Source organism: Typopeltis vanoorti, chromosome 13, assembly GCF_054136105.1.
Source record: "Typopeltis vanoorti isolate ZY-2024b chromosome 13, IOZ_Tvanoo_1.0, whole genome shotgun sequence".
Taxonomy (NCBI): Eukaryota; Metazoa; Arthropoda; class Arachnida; order Uropygi; family Thelyphonidae; genus Typopeltis; species Typopeltis vanoorti.
In genome coordinates, this window is record NC_143561.1 from 35,042,798 (window position 1) to 35,066,843 (window position 24,046).

Below are 24,046 nucleotides of genomic sequence, written 5' to 3' on the forward strand. Positions count from 1 at the left end.
AGTAGATGAAATGAAGGGAAAAAAATAAGAAGTTAGTGCTGTTTGGAGTTGAATTCTGTATGGACGTTGACCAATAGTTGCTGGTCTTCTTAAATAATTAGAGAAAATCAAAGGAAAGCAACCAGTTAGTGCAACAGCGCCAGTGAAAATACCTATAAAAAGCCTAACAGAGAAACAAAGCGCCTATGAGATAGTGAAATAGTCTGTTATCACTTATTGGTAGGGTGATCATAGGTTTCGTTTTGAACGGGACAGTATCGTTTTATTTTTTTCATATTTCCCGGTCGTCCCGTCGTTTTAACAAAAATGTCAGTTTTGTCCCGTTTTTAATAAAAACTATAAATATACTTCAATATTGGTCAATCATTTATCCCGCTTCTAATGCCGGGTCCGCGTGTTACATTTTGATGCGACTTTTTATTAGTACAACTCCCAACCGGCCTGCCGCTAGGGGGAGGGGGTATTTTTTTTTTGACTGCAGCAGTATGTGTGTGTGTGTGTTCACGAGGCCGGTTTGACTGCTTGCGGGATGAAAAAATCCCAGATAAACTGGGGGAAAAAGCCATGCTGTCCGCGCCCAAGACCGGCTAACTTGGCTATGGCTGAGAAAGATCCTTCAGCTCCTCACGTCGTCGAGAGAATCGAAATTAGGACACTCCTTCCCCAGGCATATGGTTGCGAAGCGTATAGCCACTAGGCTAACCGCGCGGACCTGGCTTTGTTATTCAATGCAGGTGGTTTAAATTTCATATTTTTTTTTTAAGTTTTAATCTAATTTTTTAAAACTTTAAGTCTCTCCTTGCAATGTCAAAGAGGCAAAACTGCAGTTTTAAAGATGATCCCCAGAAAGAATTCAAATTTATTAAACTGGACAAGCTGTGTAGCGATGGAACAAAAGCGGTATGCCAACATTAATTAAAATGGACATTACAAACTTTGTAATGGCCATTTTTCCGTTGCTCATGGAGGCAGAAGCAACATCAAACAACATCCACGTAGCCAGAAACATAAGGATGCTGAAAATACTCTGACTTCAGTTAAAAACATCAGCTCATTTATGGTGAGACATGATAGTGAAAGCGATAAAATTGCAGCAAGTGAAGTTCACGGCCAAAGTTTTTGCGCAAATGATTGCTTGTCGACATTGATAAATAAAATTTATGAACAAAAATTTTCTTCAGCGCGTACCAAATCAGAAGCAATAATTACAAACGTTTTATTCCTGTACATATTAGGCGAAGTAATAGAGGATTTGAGTGAAATAAAAAGCATTATAGTCAGTTTAAATGCATCAAACAAAATTCACCCTACAGTATTCGACCTACAGTATTATTATTATTACTACGATAAAGAGCCAAGAGGTTTTTTTCCGGCGGCGTAAATTAAGTTAAGGGGATAATAAATCCCTCATTATTTTAAAACCGGATACGAAACTCGGAGATCGAAATCTATCGTAATCTAAGGGTTTCGTGACGAAGAACTATCGGCGAGTCCAGGCGTAAGTCATCACCTGGGTAGTACAACACTAGGGCAACTCGGAGTTTCGTATCCGGTTTGAAAATAATTAGGGATTTATTATCCCCTTAACTTAATTCGACCTGCAGTGTTGAAGGAAGTAAGTGCCAAATTTATCTTACAAAATAAAATTGTTGCTTTGTGTGCAGATAACAAGAACATCAATTTTGGTGGTTGCAAAAGACCTGGCAAAAATCATGTGTGGCAATAACTTGAAATTGAACTGAAGAGGCAGATTATTGGTATCGGTTGTAAGGCACACATTATACACAATTGTCTCCAGTGTGCTGTCGACTGTTTACCAATATATATACAGTCAGAGTTGAAGAACTGAAAAACTTTTATGACTTTATTGGAAACAATTACGCTAAATTGTTAGAGCATGTAAATACAAGATTTTTGTCCTTGGGTCCATCAATTGACAGAATTTTAAGCACGTTTGATGAGCTTCGTTTTTATTTTCTTTCTCAAGAAAAATGCCCCGTTATGTTGCGAAAATTGTTTGAAGATCCCTGTTTGAAATTGTCGTTGTCAATTGCAAGAGATCAAGTCTCTTGATCTCTTGCAATTTCTTTTCGTTCCAAATCTCTTCAAAATCTCTTTCAAAAAACGATCTCTTCGTTCCACATATACATTAGCTTAATTGAAAAAGATAATATTTCAGCTACAAAAGTAGCCATGAACATTGAAAAATCTTTTAAACAATTTAGAGTCCGGAACATAACCTCAGTGTCCTGTTTTTGCCATCCTAATGTCCCGTTTTGGTCTCAATGAAATATGGTCAGCCTACTTATTGGAAAGATTGCCTTTATACAATCAATAATTCGTATGAATTATTGATTGTAATCACCACATCAAATATGAGAACAGCAGTACAGTCGACAGGGTGTACCATAAAGGCAGCCTGTCTGACGGCGCGGCTTAATAAGGGCGCTCGTTCAGCCATATTGCGGTAGGCGCCGTCGCTACACTAACAATCCCTGTTAGCGTAGCAAGTGCGGAAAGACGTTTTTCCAAGCTTAAACTGATTAAAAATTATTTGCGAACAGCAATGACCAAAGAAAGATCGTTTGGTCTAGCAACTATATCGATAGAGGCGGACTCAGCTTATAATTTCAATTTAGAAGAGCTTATAAACAGTTTTATTGTGCGATATCCCCGTAGAGCAAATATTTAATTAATATTATTATGTAATCGTTTTGCATTAATGTTTCTCTTGTAATAAAAACAAAATAGCAATTGGAGATTTTCTTATATTTTTGTCTAACGGTTTCATGCCGAAGAACTATCGGCGAGTCCAGGCGTAAGTCATCACCTGGGTAGTACAACACTAGGGCAACTCGGAGTTTCGTATCCGGTTTGAAAATATAATCCATCAGGGGTGATATTTAATTGTTTGCCTCAGGGCGCGATCTAATCTGGCAACGGCCCTGGAGAACAGTATTCTAAGATTGGTGGGATTTGGGATTTATAAAGTGCTAGGAGTTGAGCAGAATGGAAGTAGTGTTTTGAACAATTTTCTTTTCAGGTTGTTGATTACATGTTAAGGAGAGAGATGGTTTCTCCTCTTCGGAATGTATCACCAATGTCCTTGAATGTCATACTTTTAATTGCTTTCCTATATACAAATAATCTGCTTTTCTCTGACTTGAAATCCTGTTTGTCCTTTTTGCATTGCATTTATGTTTTTCCTCTTCAGCTGACAAATCTGTAGTAAACAAATAATCCAGGCTTCCAGATAAACGCTTTAAATACTGATTTCTTTATCAATTTTCAATAGAGTCAAGACATCTGTCAATATTAAAGTTGCCAAAACTCATCTCTGTCATATTTCTAGCAAGAAAGCATTTCACCTCTCGTTATCTTCAATAACACTGTAATTTCCAGACAAGTTCTGATCTATATTCATGGACTTAAATTCATTTCTAGTCTCTTCTGATACAAGTATCTCACATCACATCTATAGCCTTCACGAAACATGGTTTCACTGAAGATATTATTTCATACTATGCAGCTTTGAATCCTACACAAATCTCAACTTTGGAAAACCTTAAAATAGTATTTTGACGTTCAGGTTTGGGCACCAAAGTTCTTTATCAAAGTATTCTTTATCTAAATTGTACCTCTCTGAACTGATATTCAGAGAGGTACAATTTAGCTAATCTCTCTCTCTCTCTCTCTCTCTCTCTCTCTCTCTCTCTCTCTCTCTCTCTCCCTCTCTCTCTCTCTCTTTCGTGCTCACGCTCTAACAGATACTCAGTTCGATTCCTTTTTGATACAGATGTTCCTTCCTTATCTCTGTTCTTCTAAAATAGCCCATCATTACTCCATTTAACTGCAGTTCTATAAATATGCAAGCCGTTGCTTATCAACATTCATTCACAATCCATCAAATCTTTCAACTTCTCGTACTCTTTTACTCTATGTATTTATGACCTCCAGAACAGCCTTTGTTCATATTGTGTTCTTGAAGGAATACGATCTCCAATTGTTCAAAAAATGTCGAAGTGTAAGGGGTTTTGCACTTTCGAGTAATCAGATTGTTTAAGTTGTTCCTTTTTTTACCATGTTTTTGGATATATTTCTTGAACAAATGGAGATTGCAGTCCCTTTGCAGAACAAAGTGAGGAAGGCTGTTCTATCCGACATAGGTGTATGAAATGAAAGAGTACGAGAAGTTGGTATGGTAGGTTTGAAGAGGAATGTGAATGAATATTGACCAGTAGCTGATTGCTTCTTGATAGCCTCCAGTTAAGTGGATTATTCCAGCAATTCAATGTCTTCATGTTTATGATATGTCTCTCGAACTTTAATCCACTATCCAGTTATCCCAAATTATCTGCTTCCTCTACCTCTTTGTACTGAATTTTCACAATACTGCATAAAGCATTAAGGTGGAAGCAAGAGCTCTTGCAACAAGTAGTTGTTATCATACAAAGGTTAATTCGATCGTGTTTGGATTGCGCATAGATTAGACCATGTGGATTTAAGGATGACAAAACATTGGAAACTATTCGAAGGTGAATATCTATAATGACTCCAGAACTGAGAGATGTTGACTATGAGGACAAATAACTTAAATGTGGTTGGTGAGATAGGTGAAATGGGGGTATGATACATACAGTATGTGTAAGTTGATGAACAGATTTTATAGGATAGATATGAAGGAAATGAAATTTTTCGCCATGAATCTATGGAGCACCTTCACGGACTCAATGCGGATCATTATTCAGGCCTCCATGGAGTCAAAAGACTCAGTTCCTTCTTCCTTTTTAATCGCTTGCCCAGATGCAGCACTATGAATTATGGGTTTTACCTCTCATGTAGGTGGAGTTTTTTTTTTTTCTTTGAGAAAAAAATAATAAATACCGTTATTTCAAAATTTCAAGGTATGAAATAAGTTACAACAACAATAACAAAGATATTGTTACTTACTCATTTGCTGAAATGCAGCAGAGATCTCCTGTAATAAATTGAACATATTCACTAAATGCTACGTGTGCTACCTTTGGTACTTGGAACTGTCATAAAACAAATTTAAATTTCAAATGAATGTTTCCACTTTAATTTTTATATGAATTATTACTACATGTCATTATTTGGCCACTTTATAGTCAAATAATTTTTATGTAATTAATACATTTTATAATAATAATAATACATTTTATTATTTGGCCACTTCATGGTAAAAAAGTTATATATAATTCATGCATTTTATTATTTGGCCACCTTTTGGACAAATACTAAATTACTGAAAATAGAATTTGAATATGTTGTAGTTTCTTTATAGCGTGTTTAGTATGTTAGACATATTTTTTGTATAGAATGTTATTTGTAAAGAGATATAAACAATCTGGAATATTTTGCCTAAATTCTCGTAATCATTTTTTTATATAATATGAAAGTTAAATTGTTGGCCTGAATACATGAAAGGCGTGTATAATCCTTTCAAAATCCAATATTTATTATCAGTGTCTTTGCGACCATAAATTGCATAGCAGCACTTCTGTGTTAAATTATCAGATGCCTAATGATTTTAACTTCAAATTCTTGGCGGTAAGAAAGCTTTTAGCTTATGAGTTAAAAAATGAATTTGAATTTTTAGAATATAATTTTGTATTTTTTTAGAATATAGTTTTTCATATACATATTAGAAATGATAATGTAGTATTATACATTTTATTTCCGTTATTGCCATACCAACAGTAGATATTTTTGGTTAGCGTGCTTTTCCATTTGTAAAAACTCCGTTTAACAGTTGATGCATTTTCGGTAAGAAAACAAAAATTACACAAAGCACTAATTTACTTTTCATTTTATAATAGTATCAGTAGTTGCATCAGTTTTAGTAGATGATTCATCGCGCTTAACAATCGTAATAACATTGCCTCTACGTATATAAAGATTTAAAAAATAATTGTTCCTAATACCGTACAGCATTTCCCGTGAGTCTAATCATAAATAATAGCTTCTTGACGCCAGGTACCAGATGAATGCTTCTGCTATTTCAGATGTGAAAGTTTGTTAGCGAATCTAGCGTAGCCATGAGGAGAGATATGAAATTGAGCACACACCTACAGGAAATGGTACATATAAATAAACATGTTCGTGCCTATATCAAGACGTCTCTACCAGTCCCTGTGTTCGGGTTTTGTCTCTCTATCTCCCCGCCCCTCGTAAGTCTACGTATCCGTGTGTTGTATATGTGGAAAACCGAAGTGACAGTTTCGTTACTACAATAGCAACAAATTGAAGGATAAAAAAGAATAGCATGTTATGAAATGAGTAAGATGAATAGACATCGCAACGAAATGAATAAGTGACTGAAATTCATTAAGGGATATTGAATTTTTTTTTAAGTCAGCATAAAAGGTTTCTGCTATGCATTTAAATGGGTGCTGATTTTATTATTATTATTATTACTATTATTATTATTATTTTAGTCAGAAGCTCCAGAAAAGTTTGCAACGCCAATGCCAATATAAACTATGATTCGAACCTGTAGATATGTAAATTGAATAGGTTACTGTTGTTTATTGTAAACTGAATGTGCTGTTATCAGGAATAGAAGCACCCTTCCTCATTGGTTGCATCAGGTCTGGGCATGTCATTTGCACTAAGGATCATGATTTATGTTCGCCAATAGGCGATTCATGTTTGTATCGTTTTCTGGTAAAGTGTCTTTTAATCTAAAACCTGGTAGTTATATTGACTGTGCAGTCGTAGTTGAGTTTAAAGAAGTGAAAGGAGCCTAACACTTAACCAAAATTGAAGCCCCTAACACTTTTTTTTTTAATTCTTAACATTTCTTTGATTCATTTATTTGTTTTTCTTTTTTTCTTTTTTTTTTTTGTGGTGTGTATAACAAACATTGACAACAAACACACAAATATTTGTTATAAAACTAAATTTAAAATCTCCAAGCACTTCATACAAATCCTTTCTGAGACAGATTGAATCTGCAACTGTATGTTCAGAATAAATACCTCGAAAATAACACCTCAGTTTTATCGATCACTCTACTATGGTAAATCGTTCTCTGCCTATCGAAGTCTATCTTATTCGCTTACAAAAGTCCAATCATTTTACAGTATCATCAGGAGCGGCTCGTGCTTAGGCACTACGGAACTGCAGCATCCCCAATTTTTCTCGATATATAAATATATTTATTAATTTATTTATATTTGCTTGTAATATTTAATTTTATCATCAACAATCCTATACAATTCTCTTGTTTTGTCTACAAGATGGATTTTTATTATTTTTTATACAATTTAGGAGGGCGAAGGACGCTAGCAGCATTGTGTTTACCATAGTGTCATGTTGCTACATGCACAAGCATATGCACGTCATAGTGACATGCGAGCTATTAGCGAAATGCTGCGCTGTCAGTCGTGCAGTTCCACTGTTGTTTATATGCAGTTTGCGCCAATAGTAGAGTGTTCGTAGTGCTTATCGTGGTTACTCCGTCTCTTTAAATATTGAGACATTAAATTAAAGGATTTAATTCTAATGTCCAAAAATTGTAAATTCATTCCTTTAATTGTAATTAAAGGAATGAATTTCATTTTTAAGTAATTTTGAATTATACTAAACTGTATAATTTTATTGATAATAAACAATATTTTTTCATGTTCAATTTTTTTAAAAATTTTTTACCATAATTTTGATTTTTTATCCAAAGTATGTATATTTCAAAAGTTGCAGCACCCCCCACGATTTCAACCCACGAGCCGCCACTGAGTATCATGCATCAACATTTCACCGAGATGGCATCCATGACAGCAGCACTGATCATGTAGTTCTGTATTGTAACCTATTCTGGCTTTTATTGTTAACTGTTGTACTCAAGTTTAAGAATATTATTATTATTATTATTATATGTGTATCTCCATGGAATCAGAAGACTCATCGTGGGAGACCCACACTAACTTTTACACACACAATACCTATCATACCTCTCCTTAAACTTTCTTAAACTAATTCTGGCAATCCATTCCACTCAATCACCATTCTCCAAGCAAAAAATCTAGTCTGCATACTCTTACACATCTTCCAGGAATCACCTTTAGTTCTCGATCTGTTCGTTATGCATTGAAAAATTTTCTTTGTATGTCAATATTATAGAATCCCTTTAATAAATTTTGTAAGTTCTGTCATTAACGCTTTTCTTTCTATCAACTAAACTTTGTGATCCACACACCTTCAACCCATCCTCATAGGGAGAATTCCATAGGCCTGTCTCCGGCTTGGTCGCTCGTCTGTGGATAATTTGATACTTTTTAGAGGAAAACATGGTTTATTAAGAGGGGGTGTATGACTTGCCTTAGCAATTTGCTGTTTTGTTTCTATAATAACATGAAGCAATTCGGATCGTCAAGGATCAGAAAAATTTCCTGTGGCATTCTATTCAGGGTTCTATTGAAGGTCCATTTACTAATGTTTACTAATGATGCTAAGCTGGGAAGAGTAATAGTAAATGAAAGTAACGAAGGGATTCTGCAAGATGAATAAGCAAAACATTGTTGGCAAAGGATAATAGTTTTTCTTTTTTTGTGGCAAAATATAAAATTATTCACTCTGAATTGAAAACAGTTTCAATCTGTATATTCTGTTGATGGAGTTTCACTGCTGGAAATTGATGAGGTCGGGGATCTGGAAGTTATAAGTGATAGGGAACTGAAGTTCAGAGGCTATATTGAAAAATTTTCCAAAACAAATTGGTTGTCACATAGATCACTTGGATGTGCAAAATTACGCCAATTAGTAGGAATAAAGAAGTCATTATTCCTCTTTATAAAACTCTGATGCGTCCACATTTGGACAATTCTCCACATCTGGACAATTTCAAGCTATTAAAAGGATTTTATAGAATGCATGTGGCGAAATTTTTCAGTATATGGGGAGGGGAGGAATAGATGTCATTATTGGAAGTTACAGTTATCAACGATGTGTGTGAGGTTTAGATTTTTTTGCTACGAGGGTGGTGAATGGCTTAAATGGAATGGTTTGGCTGAGATGGCTGTCAGTGTTTCGTAATAAATCAGTTTAAGGAGAGGTATATTGTGTGAATAATTGTTAGTTTGTGCCTCATGGTGAGATTTTGGATACATTGTGGGGCTATGATTAGGTATATTACGAATAATGTTTGAGCCTTCCTCGATGAGTTTATTGACTCCATGGAGATATCCATTTAATAACGACAACAATAATAATATACTCCTTATTTGTATATAGCCAGTCATAATTCAGCAGAATTTAGTCGGTTACAGAGTCCAAATATTTTTAAGAATACGATCCTGTGACCAAACTTTAAGCGACCAATGTTTACAGATCTTTGCAAGTGTCATGAGTCATTAAATTTAAAAGAAAAACAATGAACGGGAGGCAAAATTTGTTTTGTTATAATTTTCAAATTATGCGTGCTTACAAAGCTCAGATTTGAAATTGTACCATTGCTGTTATCAAACGTTATTGGTCCAATTTACAAAAGTCCATGGTGGCTATCATCAACGCTATATACACGTTATTCAATTTTGATATCTAATATATCACAAGATGAGTTCGACCTTCGTGATTCAGTTGAAAAACAACGTATTCTAATCCAGCTTCGAATCATGAAACTTTTTTTTTTTCATCGCTGTATTAAATACCGATATCAGTTTTCTTTTCTCTCTACAAAACAACAAAGAACTTTGAGACACGCGGACGCACGCACACAAAGGGTGAAATGCTGATCTCAATAGCATTTAGTTCCTCAATTCTTTAGAAACCGGCTGTTCTAAAGAACTGATTTGTCCGTACCAGACGCCTTTTTTTTTTTTTTTGTTGTAATATCCTTCCAAAAAGGATGATTATGTTGGGTCGTAAGTAGATGTAGCGTCGATTAATTGTTTTTTTTTTTTTTTTCAAGAACATGCAAAAGTAACTAAGCTCATGAAACGTGTACATCATGCCTAAATATAAATTTCTGTGTTTCTCGTTCTGGTTTGCTTGTGTAAGAAAAACCCAGACGCTGCTAACTCATATTCAATTAAGTAATTGAATATAAGTTTAGCGGTGTTAGCAAAGGACCAGAGTTCTCTATTCGAACTGTGGCCCTTCCAATCAAAGGACATGGTCGTTTGGGGATTAGGTGGGAAGAGGTCGAAAGTTTATCGCAGTCGAGGCAGCTTGTGGGGGACGAAGAAGTAAATAGTTATGTAATAATCTAAATAGTATTTTTATTTTAGTGGAATAGTAGCTAAACGTCGACCTGGACACATTGGATGTCTGGTAAAATGCTATTTATAAAAACAGTTATTATTATTCCATTATTCAGACTGTTGGGAAATCAGAAATACCATTCGTACTTTCTTGAAAGTCAATGAGCACTTTCTGCTTCCTACTCAGTTCAGTTAATAAAAGGAAACATATTCGAGTTGATGTATTTATGTGAAACCCTAGTATCAAATGGTTGGGTCTACTTAATCGTTTTGTGGTCAAGTTCTTGAGTATATTCAGAGGCGCCCACCAGTGATCTATAAATGAACCAGAAGTAAAAATTCAGGAAATCGACCAGCAGTTTATAATGGTAATCTATAAAAGGTACTGCAACAAAAACACCGAAAACAGTTTCGAGATATTGTGGATTCAGTAGGTTTAAAGAGTCAACTCATGGATAAATTTTTCTCTTCAGCAAAAGATAATAAGAAATAACTTTATTAACTTTATTCCAAGGAGTGTTTGAATTACGATTGTCCCTTCCCTATCTACAACTTATGCTGAAGGCATGAGACATTTCAGTGCTTTTTTAATTTTATTATTGTTATTATTTGACACCTCCAGGGAGTCTAAGGACTCAACGCACACATATATTGAAAACTTTCACGTTACTAGTTCCTCTAATTATTATAAAAGGCTGATTCAGATGCGGGTTCATATTAAAATTACTAATACAGTACAATAAGTTAATATTATCTATATATTCCATAATATACATTGTTGTTTTGAATTTCACCCAACAACACGGAAGAAGTTAGATATAGGTTTATCTAACCAGTATACGAAACCACGCGATATCAGTATATCCGTCCACCACTTCGTATGGAGTGTCATAAACAACAGACAAGATCAGGGAATTATTGTCATAGCCAAGCAGGTGCACCATTGCATTTACTTTTGTTGAGAATAAGTGCTTGGAATGTGATTGAATGATCGGTTACTTTTTTCAGTGATATTCATTAGCCTTTTCTGAACATGCTAATACATTCGTAATACATTGTCTGTTTGCTTATTTGGGAAAAAGGATTAAAACCAAGTTTATAAAATTGCTTGGTATCTTTAACGTATAGTATACCCAAGGTAAAAAACTTTCTCTCTCTCTCTCTCTCTCTCTCTATATATATATATATGTAGAAAGTATTTTACCTTGGGTATGATAAATGTTAATGATACCAAGCTATTTTAAACCTGGTTTTACTCCATTTTCCAAGTAAGCAAACAGACAAACAAGTCAAGTTTGCGCTTGCAAGTGTTGCAAGTCTAGCTGACCCTGCACGTAGTGCAAGACCAAGGCAACTCATGGTAAAAGTAGAATAAGCGCTGATCACTAATCTTAATATTTACCCTTAATGCAAAGCACATCTCCTAGAGGAGATGTATGATGCTTTGTATTAAAGGCAAGGGGCCACTACCCAGACGGTTTCGACCTTTATTGGGGGTCTCATCAGTGGGAGCCAGGCTAGAAACACCAAGATTTTAGTAATACAGAGCTTATAAGTATTTTACCAGAACAAGTTACCATAGCTCTCTATCATTAAAATCTCGGTATTTCTAGCCTGGCTCCCACTGATGAGACCTCAATAAAGGTCGTAACCGGTCTGGGTTGTGGCCCCCTTGCCTTTAATACAAAGCATCATACATCTCCTCTAGGAGATGTGCTTTGCATTAAGGGTAAATATTAAGATTAGTGATCAGTGCTTATTCTACTTTTACCATGAGTTTAATAAAATTAGTTTAATCCTTTATCCAAGTGTGAGCAAACAAAGTTTGCGCCTGAAGTATCTTCAGGACTAGGGTAAAGTGATACAACACCAGGGCAACTCGTTGTAAAGGTGGAGAAAGCTACCAACACTCCTAACTCAGTATCTCCTATAATGCAAAACACATCTCCTTGCGGATATGTCTAATGTTATGCATTAAAGGAAGGGCGAGTTGCCCTGGTGTTGTATCACTTTACCCTAGTCCTGAAGATACTTCAGGCGCAAACTTTGTTTGCTCACACTTGGATAAAGGATTAAACTAATTTTATTATACTCTAACCAAGTGAAAAAATAAACTTTCAACATCTTTCTCTAAATCCAGAGTAATTTATTAAAAAAGGGTGGCACACCATTTGGCAACTCCTATAGGTAGAGATGACCTGCTAATGCTTCTGCCTGGTATTTCCACTAGGGCCTGGCTCCCACTGAAGAGACCTCAATAAAGGTCGAAACTAGTCTGGGTAGTGGCCCTTCCTTTAATGTATAACATTAGACATATCCGCAAGGAGATGTGTTTTGCATTATAGGAGATACTGAGTTAGGAGTGTTGGTAGCTTTCTCCACCTTTACAACGAGTTGCCCTGGTGTTGTATCACTTTACCCTAGTCCTGAAGATACTTCAGGCGCAAACTTTGTTTGCTCACACTTGGATAAAGGATTAAACTAATTTTATTATACTCTAACCAAGTGAAAAAATAAACTTTCAACATCTTTACCATGAGTTGTCTTGCACTACGTGCAGGGTCAGCTAGACTTGCAATACTTGCAGGCGTAAACTTGACTTGTTTGTCTGTTTGCTTACTTGGGAAATGGAGTAAAACCAGTTTTAAAATAGCTTGGTATCATTAACACACACACACACACACACACGCGCGCGCGCACACACACACACACACAATAGCCTTTATCCTGTTGAGGACATTAAAAACACTATGCGCCAATGTTGTACAGGTTGAACTAAATCACTATGTGGACGTTATCAGCCTTTCAATCGATTGATGAATCTTCCCACTCCATGGAGGGTGTAATAATAATAATATTTTTCATTTGACACTACTGAACTTCATATGCTTTCCCGTGTGGGTTTGAATAATCAGATGTTTTCTAACTATACAAAGCATTTATTGTCATTTTATAGGTGTATTGACTAGCAAAATAATTAGTATTTTTTCTCTGTGTACACTTTTTAGCAAGAGTGAAGTAACTTTTTACTCAATTCCTGTGATTATAATTATCGTGACGATCTGCTAGAACCTCATTGGAGATAAAAAAACAAAGGAACGAACTTTAATTAGTATATTATTTGTCAATGTACAAAACTTTATACCTTAATTTTTGAAACGTTAATAGTTTAAAAGTTAATGGTTTAGATCTAATCAGACTAGAGATTTTTTAGACCTCTTTTTCAGCCGAAGAAACTGAGGTTATGGGGTAGTGCGTGATGTCTGTAGCGTATATTCACCAGCCCGCTTTGCCAGATGAAAATCGAATTTCTGGCAGGAAAAACTCTTTCACTTAAGTATGAGTTCGGCTAATTCAGCTTCAATTTAAAAGACCTTATAATATAGCTTCCTCTCTTCCTGGATGAACTCGAACTCTCTACCATCTTGAACGACAAATATCCATTCATTGCTGCACTCATATTATACTGAGACTTTCAGTATTTTTAATTGTTTAGTTATTATTTATTTATTTTATGTGACAGCACTACCTTAGCTAGTGGGGCAAGTAGTCCCATGCCCTGTAAAATCAGGAATATAGTAATACAGAATAACACAGAGGAGAGAATTTTTTAAAAATTTATTTTTGTAATTTTGCGTTTTAGTATTATTAATTTTTTTTTTTTAAGAAATAAACCCTCGATGAAAATTAAAACTAAGAAGCACTCTTCAGTGGAATGGGTACATAATTATTATATTCCTCGTGGGAGATGTGGATAGAGTGCATAATTATCAGTTTTCTCTGCACAGAATGTTTAATGTTAAAGCACTGTGACGAGTATTCATTATGTTGATTATTTTTCTAATTTCATTAGACTATCGTCATGCTGAGAAATCAAGCTGCTTTTTTTTTATTACATGTGAATATGCTAACTGTTAATTCATGTTTAGCGACATAGTAATTGTACGCCACAGCCTCATTTTCAGATCGGTTGTGTTTCGTACACTTTCCATACACACAGTAAATACTGTGCTTTTCCGATAGTCAGTGTTTGGATCAGTCTTTGCTTAACTGTATGTGTTGCAGTATCAGTTTATCACCGTCGCTTTTTAGCGACAAAGTAGTCAGACGCCACGGTTTCATTTTGAGATCGGTTGTGTTTAGTACACTTAATAGATACTGTGATTTTTTTTAATAATCAAAGTATTTGGGATTAGTCTTTGCTTAGGTATATGTGATTCTGAACATCGGAAGTATTAGTTTATCGCCGTCACTGTAAGCAAACAAACCCTCCAGCACGTTACTAAGGGTCGGAACCTACATATTGATGATGCTTTATTATCCATATTATTTTAACCGTTTGCGCACAGTTAATACTGTCCTTCAAATTCAGCTTTTGGTTCAGTTTCATAACTGATGAAATCGAGAATTATGCATTTCCGTAAGTGATGTACTTATTTAAATCGCAAAAAAAAAAAAGTTCCCAAAATTTTTGTAGGCACACACTTGAATCTTCTAATTTAAGGTACTAACAAATCTTATGTCATACATATAGACCTGCAAGGGAGTGAATGACGTTATATAGTATTGTTATTAGGGTTACTATTTAATTTAATTTTTTTTTGTGAACTTTGCTATTTTATTACCATTATTTTTTCTAGGGATTAAAAGGGCTTGAAATACTATATACCATATCTTATTTAGGTCTTTTCATATATCATCACAATGGAAAATCAGTTCTTGTTATATATATATATCTAAACTTGCATCAACTCTGTTTACATGACATGTAAACTTATGTGTATCATAAAAAATTGGCTAAATTGGTACTCCTGATTCACACATCTGCCAGATAATAATAATAAAAACAAAAATACACTAAGTGATTTATATTCATAATAACAGAAAACAAAAAAATATAATATGAGCATTGAAATTCAATGTAAAAATTTAAATAAATATTTTAGATAGAGAAAATAATAAACAAAGCCCAGTGGTTCTAAATAATTTTGGTTTGCAGAAAAGCAGACTTTTGCCAGTTAAGGTTGTGATTTTTAAAGAAATTCAGGTCATATATAAATATATATATATTATCAGACTGCTTTCTAAGTTGAAAAGCACTTCAAATATTACCGCCATATAGATGAAGGAAACCTAGGCAACTGGATATTACAGTTGTTGCTTAAATCATTCCAAATTAAGTTTATTTTTCCTGTATTAGTGTAAGCTTTCTTTGAAGTAACAGTACTAGAGGATAGTTTGTATATTTTTTACTTTTCTTATATATGTAAAGTTTTGTGGTTTATGATATTTCACTGGAACCGCAGTGTGTTTAATTTTTAGCTAATGGTGAAATAAAGTTAATGACTTTTAAGTTATTATATCATGTATTTGATATTGAGAATGTTATACTGATATTGCAGCATTTTTTTCTTTCCCTTTTGGTAAAGAAAGTAAATTTATACTTGAAATTGTACAAGATGATTATATTCTTCTTTTACCAAAGTGCGAACAAACAATTTTGCACATGAAATAACTTCATGACCAAGGTTACTCTTAGGCAGAGAGCAGTTAATTGCACATAAAGCTTTGTACAGCAGATTATAATTTTAGATGCCAACTTTCGTTTGCAATGTTGAGAAAAACAAGGATAAAAGAACGAATATAATTTATTGCCAAACATGATTTACTGTATTATACTGGCATCAGGAGTACTACTACTGCATGTCAACTTATATTAGGAATAAACATGTTGTCAGAATGCTGTGTAAATACAGTATATTGATACTGTATCATAACACTTTGTTTACATAATGTGGATGAATGTCATTTAATTTTTTAACTATTCATATATATTTTAATCTGTATATATTTAATTTGAATTTTATTTAATACAACCTTCAAGTTTGAATTTAATTGTGTTGTATATTTAATTCAGTCATGCAATAAATTTTAAAATAAAAATTATCTGTCCTCCAGATTTAAAAAAAAAAATTGAAGACAAATAATAATAAACTTGAGGAATACTTAAAAAGTAATCTTCATTTCAATTAGAAATTTCATCCAGTTAAGATTTGTAAAAACTGGATGGTTTTGCAAGGATAAGAAGGTTATATGGTCATTGTATAAGACAGTGATCAGACTGCACTAGATTTCTCTGCATGGATCTAGTTATCTGAATATTTGAGTGATAGAGAAATTAGAAAGAGTTCAGAAGTACTGAGTGACTAAGACTCTTGGGTTATCAAATGTTAAGTATAAGGACAGATTGATAGTGTGTGTGCTTTGTAGACTTTGGCAGATAGGAGGAAACAGGGTGATGTGATTCAGACAAGTTGGTGAAAAGAGTGGATGGGGGAGTGAAGTTATACCTTGAATCTATATAAGGATCATTTGGGTAGGGAAGTGAATAGGATGTATTTATCAATATGTTTGCAGTGTTTAATTATGCACATTTGAATAAATTAAAGATGCCAAGAAATTATATTCTTGGTTTAATCCTTTACCCAAGTGTGAGCAAACAAAGTATGCACATGAAGTGATTTCATGACTGGGCAACTCATATATAGAGGCTAATAACTTTGTATTACTTGCCTTAGTATCCTATAATGCAATGCAGTGTACATATCTTTATGAATGCTATGCATTATGGGAAGGGCCAATACCTAGACCAGTTTTTCTGTTTAAATGTGTTGGATACCTCTTCAAAAACTCATGGACCCTCATATCATCCAAGAATGAATGATGTGAAGGTTTATTTAACTCAGCTTTGGCTCCACTCAGTGACAGGCTTGCCCTGCAGAACCGCTCATGTTCCAGGGAAAAGCATTAGCCGAGGCAGCCCTAATATGGTCACCCCAACGGACCTAAATCACTGGATCTCAAAAGCTCCCCAAGGCAAAAACCTTAAGAGAACAAACTCTGCTCCCTTGGAATCAAGTTGCCAACCATTTTTGATCTTTATTTGAGGCCTCATCAGTGGGAGCCAAACCCAAAAGTGATATCAAGGTTGAAGTAATGAAAAAGTCATATTTCTGTACACAAGTAGCCAAAAGGTGTCACACCCTTTTTACTAAAATACTCTGGATTAGAGACAGATGTTGAAAGTTTTTTTTCACTTGGTTATACTATAAATTAAAGGTGACAAATTCACTATGCATTGCATATGACCTATATGACTGAGCATCTGCAATGATCGCTAATTCATAAGTAGTATAGAAATAGAAGACGCAACACAACATAAATTAAAAAAAAAAGAATTTTAATTAGGAAAAGATTTTTGGAAAATTTTCTAGTGTTTTTTCCTTTTTCTTTGAGGGGGGACCAGGGTCTCCTGCCCCCCCCCCCCTTCTGGGTGCACCACTGTTCTTGTTCTTGGTCCTTTTTCCCAGTGTAATCTTTTATCCAAGTGTAAGCAAACAAAGTTTGCACCTGAAATAGTTTCATGACTGGGCAACTCGTTTATAGAGGCTAATGATTTCACATCACTTGCCTTATTATCCCATAATGCTAAGCATGTATCGTGTATAATGCTATGCAGTATGGAAATGTCAATATGCATATTTGAATTCTTGGGAAAGCATGAGAATTTGCCTTTAGTACTATAAGTTATTGCTGTTGTAGAGATTACTAGCAATAATTTTCACAATAATAATAACTTAGGACTAGAGTTATAGATGTAATATAATGTATATGCATAGTTATATTTTTTAAAGTGTCATTAGGATCTCTTAATATTATTATTTTATTCTTCACAATGCAAAATGCTAGCTTATATATATTTTGTTTTTATTTTTTGTTTCAGTGAAAATGATCAGACCCAGAAATCAACAGAAATACATAACCATGTCAACACAAATCTCTCTGATCATGACCACACACAAAATAATAATCTAAATGGCATTGTGAATGGTACAGGCATGAAGGGAAAAGAAAAAACTGAAGATGTGCCAAAGAAAGAAAAGAAACAGAAAAAGATGAAGAAAAAGTGAGTATTATCAAAAGTCATCTTTCTTTCATTAAATAATTTTTTTTTAACTCATCAGGGTTCAGGATATAAGGTTCTTGAAATTGAATCAGAAACAGTTTCACTGAAGTATTTATGTTTTTGTATAATAGGAATGAATTTTTTGCATAATATGCTAATGTAAATTTATACTGTATAAATTCATAGTTTAATTTTTTAGACAATTGCAAGAGTTAAAAAAAAATCAAAACATTGAAAAATAATTGTTTTCGATGGATTCCAACCACAAAGAGTTTTAAACATATAGTATTTTATTTATTTATTTATTTTTATGTGGTTACCACTGACGAAAGGTTATTACTAAACTTATGTATATAAAAATTGATGAATCATTTTTATCAATTTTATATATTTTTTGTAATTTTTTATTTATTTTTACATAGTTTTGGAAACCCCTGCTCTAGAGACCAAACATGGATCTTTTTCAGCCACTTCAGGCCTTCAATAAGAGGAGCAGTGGTCTTACATTGGGAGATGAACTTCATCTTTCACCTAAAGACAATTGCAAACATCCATATCCAAGGTGGGATTCGAACTTGTGACCTGTTGGTTGGAGAGCAGGTGTGCTAACCACTTGGCCAACCAGGTCGAAAACAGGTATGTTAGAACCATAGGTGAACTAAAGATTAGATAATCCTGAACCCTTTAAAGATCAAACATGGAATGTTTTCAATCTACTTGAGTTCTAAAATGTATATTGAGAAACATATGTACTGCCCTCAACCATCCATACAAGTTGACCCATTGGATAAACTATAGGTTTGCATATCCACTTCTCCAACCAACAGGCCATAGGTTTGCATCCTGCCATGGACAGATGTTATGTTTGAGAATAACTTTAGGTGAAAATGAATTTCCTTTCCTTTAGTGTTGCATGGTGATCAGCATCCATTTTACACAAATTGGTTTTATTTAAAATTAACTATTAGGAAGAAAGGTTAAGTGGGTATGTGCCTTCCATATGTTTGGGATTTTTAGACTATCATTATTGTTAAGATCAGGGTGATTGATAAGAATCTCACAGGCCTTCTTAAATTTAGTTCATACCATGGTTTGGTGTGATGTAACCAATAGGTGCTTTCCCAGTCAATTCTATGTAAAGTGTTCAGCATGATCAGAAAAACCAACTTGACCATAGTTATTATATTTAATGTGTCGTTTGTGTTCCTTTTTTCTGATAGGAATTGTGCATCCTGTTTCCCCTATATAGGGCAAATTATTCTGGGATATCACTCTCCTATATACACCTGTTGATACCTTCTAACCAATTACCTATATAACTCACTAGTCTTTTTATCCAATTCCATGTGTTTCAATTTAATTACCAGCTTGTTGTGTGGCAATCTTTCAAAGGCCTTTGAAAAATCCAAGTATACTGCTGTATATGCATTTCCCTTATTTGGTGAATTTGTCATCTTGTTATAATACATATGCAAATTGCTAACACATGTTTGTGTTACACACGCACACATAATAAATACGGGATAAGATTCTTATGATGAAGTAAAATGCATGTTTTTGGGAATTTGCCAGCAAAGCTTGACTCCTATTGAATTAAACTAATTTTTTATCATTCATAATCATCTATGATGATTCTTGGTATTTTTTTTTTTTTTTTGTTTTCCAAAGAAATTTCACATATCACCTGAGGGACACTTAAGTATCAAACCTAGATAACTGGAAGGAAACTTGCATGTAATCCTTAAAAGTCCAGTCGTCTTCATTTTCATGTAATGCACTCCATTAGTAGATACACTGGATACTGAGCAAATGAATGTTGAGTAGCTAGTCCACACATGAGAATGGGCTGACAGTTTGGAACTTAGCTGACCAAATTGTATTCTGAATTGTCTTAAACTAGAAAGAAAGAAACATAGTGGTACAACATGATAAAATTTCATGCTGGCTGGTGCATATCTGAGTAAACTGTTTTTATCATAGAACTAGGATGAACAATGAAAACTAAACTACTGGTGCAAACTCAACATCAGCAGAATTCAAGGCACCATTAAAATAAGAATTTATAATGAAAAAGAAGTCAGACTGGCAGAAAAACTAGAGAAGTTCAACTAGGTATTATGTTACTATTAGTATTAATAGTAACATTGTGATAAATATAGGATCTTTCTATATTGAAACAATTCTGAATGCCTACCTTGTTGGAGATCTAACTCGGAGTAGAGAATGAATTCTGCAGAAAAATCATGTGAATGCAAGAAGTAAAAGAAGCAGGCCTGGAAAAGAAGAAAGCACCTAGCAAATAGGTTGAGAGATGCTCTAAGAAAATATAGAGAAAAATATAAAAGAGTTTAGCATGTGTAAAAGTAGCTAAAGAAAAGTCATAGGATGATTTTAGTAAAAAAATATCTAAAGAAGATATAGGTTGATGTGCATGATAAGGAGAAGTTATGAAACCAGATATGAAGTAGATGTCAAAGGATAATCATATAGCATTACATGGGGAATATTTCATATGGAATACTGAAAGAAATAACTGATATGTTTCATGGAAGGAAGAAATGGATATCAGAATTAGTGGTAGCTGTGGACACAAATGGCTTAGATAGGAAAAAAAAAATAATGTGGATAGGGAATTGAGGAAGCTGTTGCAGGGTAAAGGGAAATAGTGTTGTTGGAAAAGTGGTTAGTGTGTTGACCAGATATCATAATAGAGGGAATTGAGGAAGCTATTGCAGGGTAAAGGGAAATAGTGTTGTTGGAAAAGTGGTTAGTGTGTTGACCAGATATCATAATAGTGAGTTAGAAGGAGAGCAGAGATAATGAATGGCAAGATGGATGAATTGTACAAGGCAAAGTGTTAAGTTTGCGAATCTGTGGAGTGAATATGAATGGAAATTGGAATGGTTTAAGGAAGGTTACTGAATTGCATTTGAATTTGTTTGGTGTTGAAAATTTTAGGAAACTGTTTGTTGAAAGAGGACAGAATCAAAATGAAGTCAGTAAAATGATCAGCGAGAGATATTGTGAAGTAGGTTGAAGAAGGACATATTTTCGGTACTATCAACGAAAGAAGCCTGAATGGCAAAGAAATGGAGGTAGCTGAGGAATTAGATAAGTACCAGATCGACATAATAGGGGTGACTGAAACAAAAAAGACCAAAACTGGTGAGATCTTTCTGAGCAATAAATACAAAATGTTATATTCAGGCAATGACAATCAAGGAAAAGAAGGAGTAGTCATAGTATTCAACACAAAATACGAGGCTAATCTTCTTGAATGACAGTCAGTCTCAAGTAGAGTAATGTGGGCAAATAAGAGAATGGGGAATTGGAAAATGAGACTTATTTGTGCCTATGGTCCCACAAAAGGTTCTACTAAGGTAGAAGTGGAGGAATTTTTTGAGGCTTTAGAAAAAGCAACTGACACAATGAAAAATGAAAAGTTGGTCCTTGTTGGGGATCTAAATAGCAGAATAGGAAATGATTGTGAGACATACAAAAATATTTTGGGAAAATTTGGAGAAAAGAGCAAAGCTAATAATAATGGCAAATATCTGTTGGATTTCTGCTCAGGACATGGACTGGTTATTTCTAACACCATGTTTCAACATAAAAATGTGCACAAATTCACATGGAGAGAAGAGGCAAGGAATAAGAAAAGTCTCATTGACTATGTTATTGTTGATAGTGATGTTTTCTCCCTGGTGCAGGACACCAGAGTGTACAGAGGATTTGAAATTGGAAGTGATCACTATTTAGTCTTGAGCAGGATAAAATTGAATTTCATATTGAAAAGAAGAACATGTAAGAAAGTTTTAAAGCGAATAAAAGTTGAGCAGCTCTCAGATGTGAACTATAGGCTGAAATACACAAAGATTATTGAAGAAAAAATGAAAGAGTTTGAGAACAGGAATCAAACCTTGGAGATTCAATGGCAAACTCTGAAGAAAACATTGATTGATTCTGCCAGAGAGGCATGTGGTGAAGTTATCTGTAGGGATAAAAAAATTAGAACTCCCTGGTGGACACACGAAGTTAAAGAGGCAGTGAAGGAAAAGAAGAAAGCATACCAAAAGTTCCTGTCAAATAAGTCAGCTTGTGCTCTTAGAGAATATAGAGACAAATGCAAGAATGCTACACACTGTGTAAAAGTAGCCAAACAAAAGTCATGGGAGGACTTTGGCAAGAATATAGAAAATAAATATCAAGAAGGTGGCAAAATATTCTGGAGGTTGTTGAAGAAGCGTAAGAATGGAGGAAAGAGTGCTGTAAAAGGAATTAGAGATGATAAAGGTGACATGAAAATGGGAGAAAAATATATCCTTGAAGTATGGAGTAATTACTTTGAAAAACTGCTAAATGAAACAAGCAGTGATGACAGCACAGTAGTAAAAAACATTGACCAGGCATGCAGTCAGGAATACATATCCATACTAGAAGTAGAAATAGCCATCAAAGGCTTGAAATGTGGAAAGGCAGCAGGAGTAGATGATATTCGACCAGAAATGCTGAAGTATGGTGGTATTAAGAGTCTTACAGTGGCTGCATTGCATAGTTCAGAAAGCCTGGACAGAGGGAAGAATTCCAGATGATTGGAGTAGAGCTCTCATAGTACCCATATATAAAAAGGGAAATAAAACTGCATGTGAGAATTACAGAGGTATTTCCCTACTGAGTGTTCCTGGCAAGATCTATGCAAGTATACTTGAGAAACGGTTGAGAAGAATTGTGGAAGAAAAGCTTGGTGAAGAACAAGCTGGATTCAGGCCAAATAGAGGCTGTCAGGATCAGATCTTCACTTTACGACAAATAGTCAAGAAAGCATGGGAATATAACAAAGATCAGTATTTAAGTTTTGTCGATCTGGAAAAGGCATATGACAAGGTGCCAAGAGAGAAGCTATGCTATTCAATACTCTTCAGTTATATGGTGTCAATGGGGCATTATATCAAGCAATACTTAGTCTTTATTTGAGTTGTAAGTCAGCAGTTAGAATTGAAGGAAGTACAGGAAGATGGTTTAATGTTAAATCTGGTGTGAGACAAGGATGTACATTATCCCCTCTGTTATTCATTATCTATATGGATCACATTATGAAGGAAAATGGTATTAAACATGATATCAAAATTGGAGATGTTAATGTCAGCTCTTTGCTTTATGCGGATGATGTTATACTTCTAAATAAATCTGCTACAAGTCTGCAAGATTCTCTGACTAAATTGAATAGCTGTTGTAATAGATATGGTATGAAGGTCAGCAATGAAAAGACAAAGACAATGAAAATAGGCAGAATCATTGAAAATGTCAACTGTGTTGTGAATGGAGAACCTGTGGAACAAGTAAAACATTTCAGCTATTTAGGCACGATTTTTACTGAAGACGGTAAATTAAATATAGAAATAGACAACAGAATCAGCAAAGCTGGTATGGTGGGAAGTCAACTGAATAAATTCATATGGAATAAGAGAGAAATCAGTCAGAACACTAAATTTGCTGTGTACAAGACAGTGTTCAAACCAGTTTTAACTTATGGATCTGAGAGCTGGGTCAGAAGTAAAACACTTGACCAAAGACTAGAGACTGCAGATATGAGAGTCCTGAGAAAGATTATAGGCATGAACAGATGGCATCAATGGCAATATCATATTAAAATCGAGGATATTAGGAAAGAACTTGACATTGTCAGCATCCAGGAATGCGTTAGCAGAGCTAATCTTAGGTGGTATGGTCACTTAAACAGAATTGGCAAGGAAAGATTAGCAAAACAAGTGTTCTCTGCCAGGTTGGCAGCAAAACGACCCAGAGGATGACCAAGATATAGGTGGATTGATACGGTACAAAATGCTTTAGACGATAGAAA

The 24,046-nt window shown here is 34.5% G+C and overlaps 1 protein-coding gene across 1 annotated transcript in view; it reads left to right on the forward strand.

Annotated features, from left to right (window-relative positions):
- The window catches only part of LOC150100045 (ATP-dependent translocase ABCB1-like), a 280,795-nt gene that overhangs the window by 5,297 nt on the left and 251,452 nt on the right, over positions 1-24,046 (forward strand). Inside the window, exon 3 of the mRNA XM_090403288.1 lies at positions 18,004-18,186. Coding sequence (XP_090259414.1) covers positions 18,004-18,186 — 183 coding nt within the window. The remainder of the gene's footprint in view (positions 1-18,003; positions 18,187-24,046) is intronic.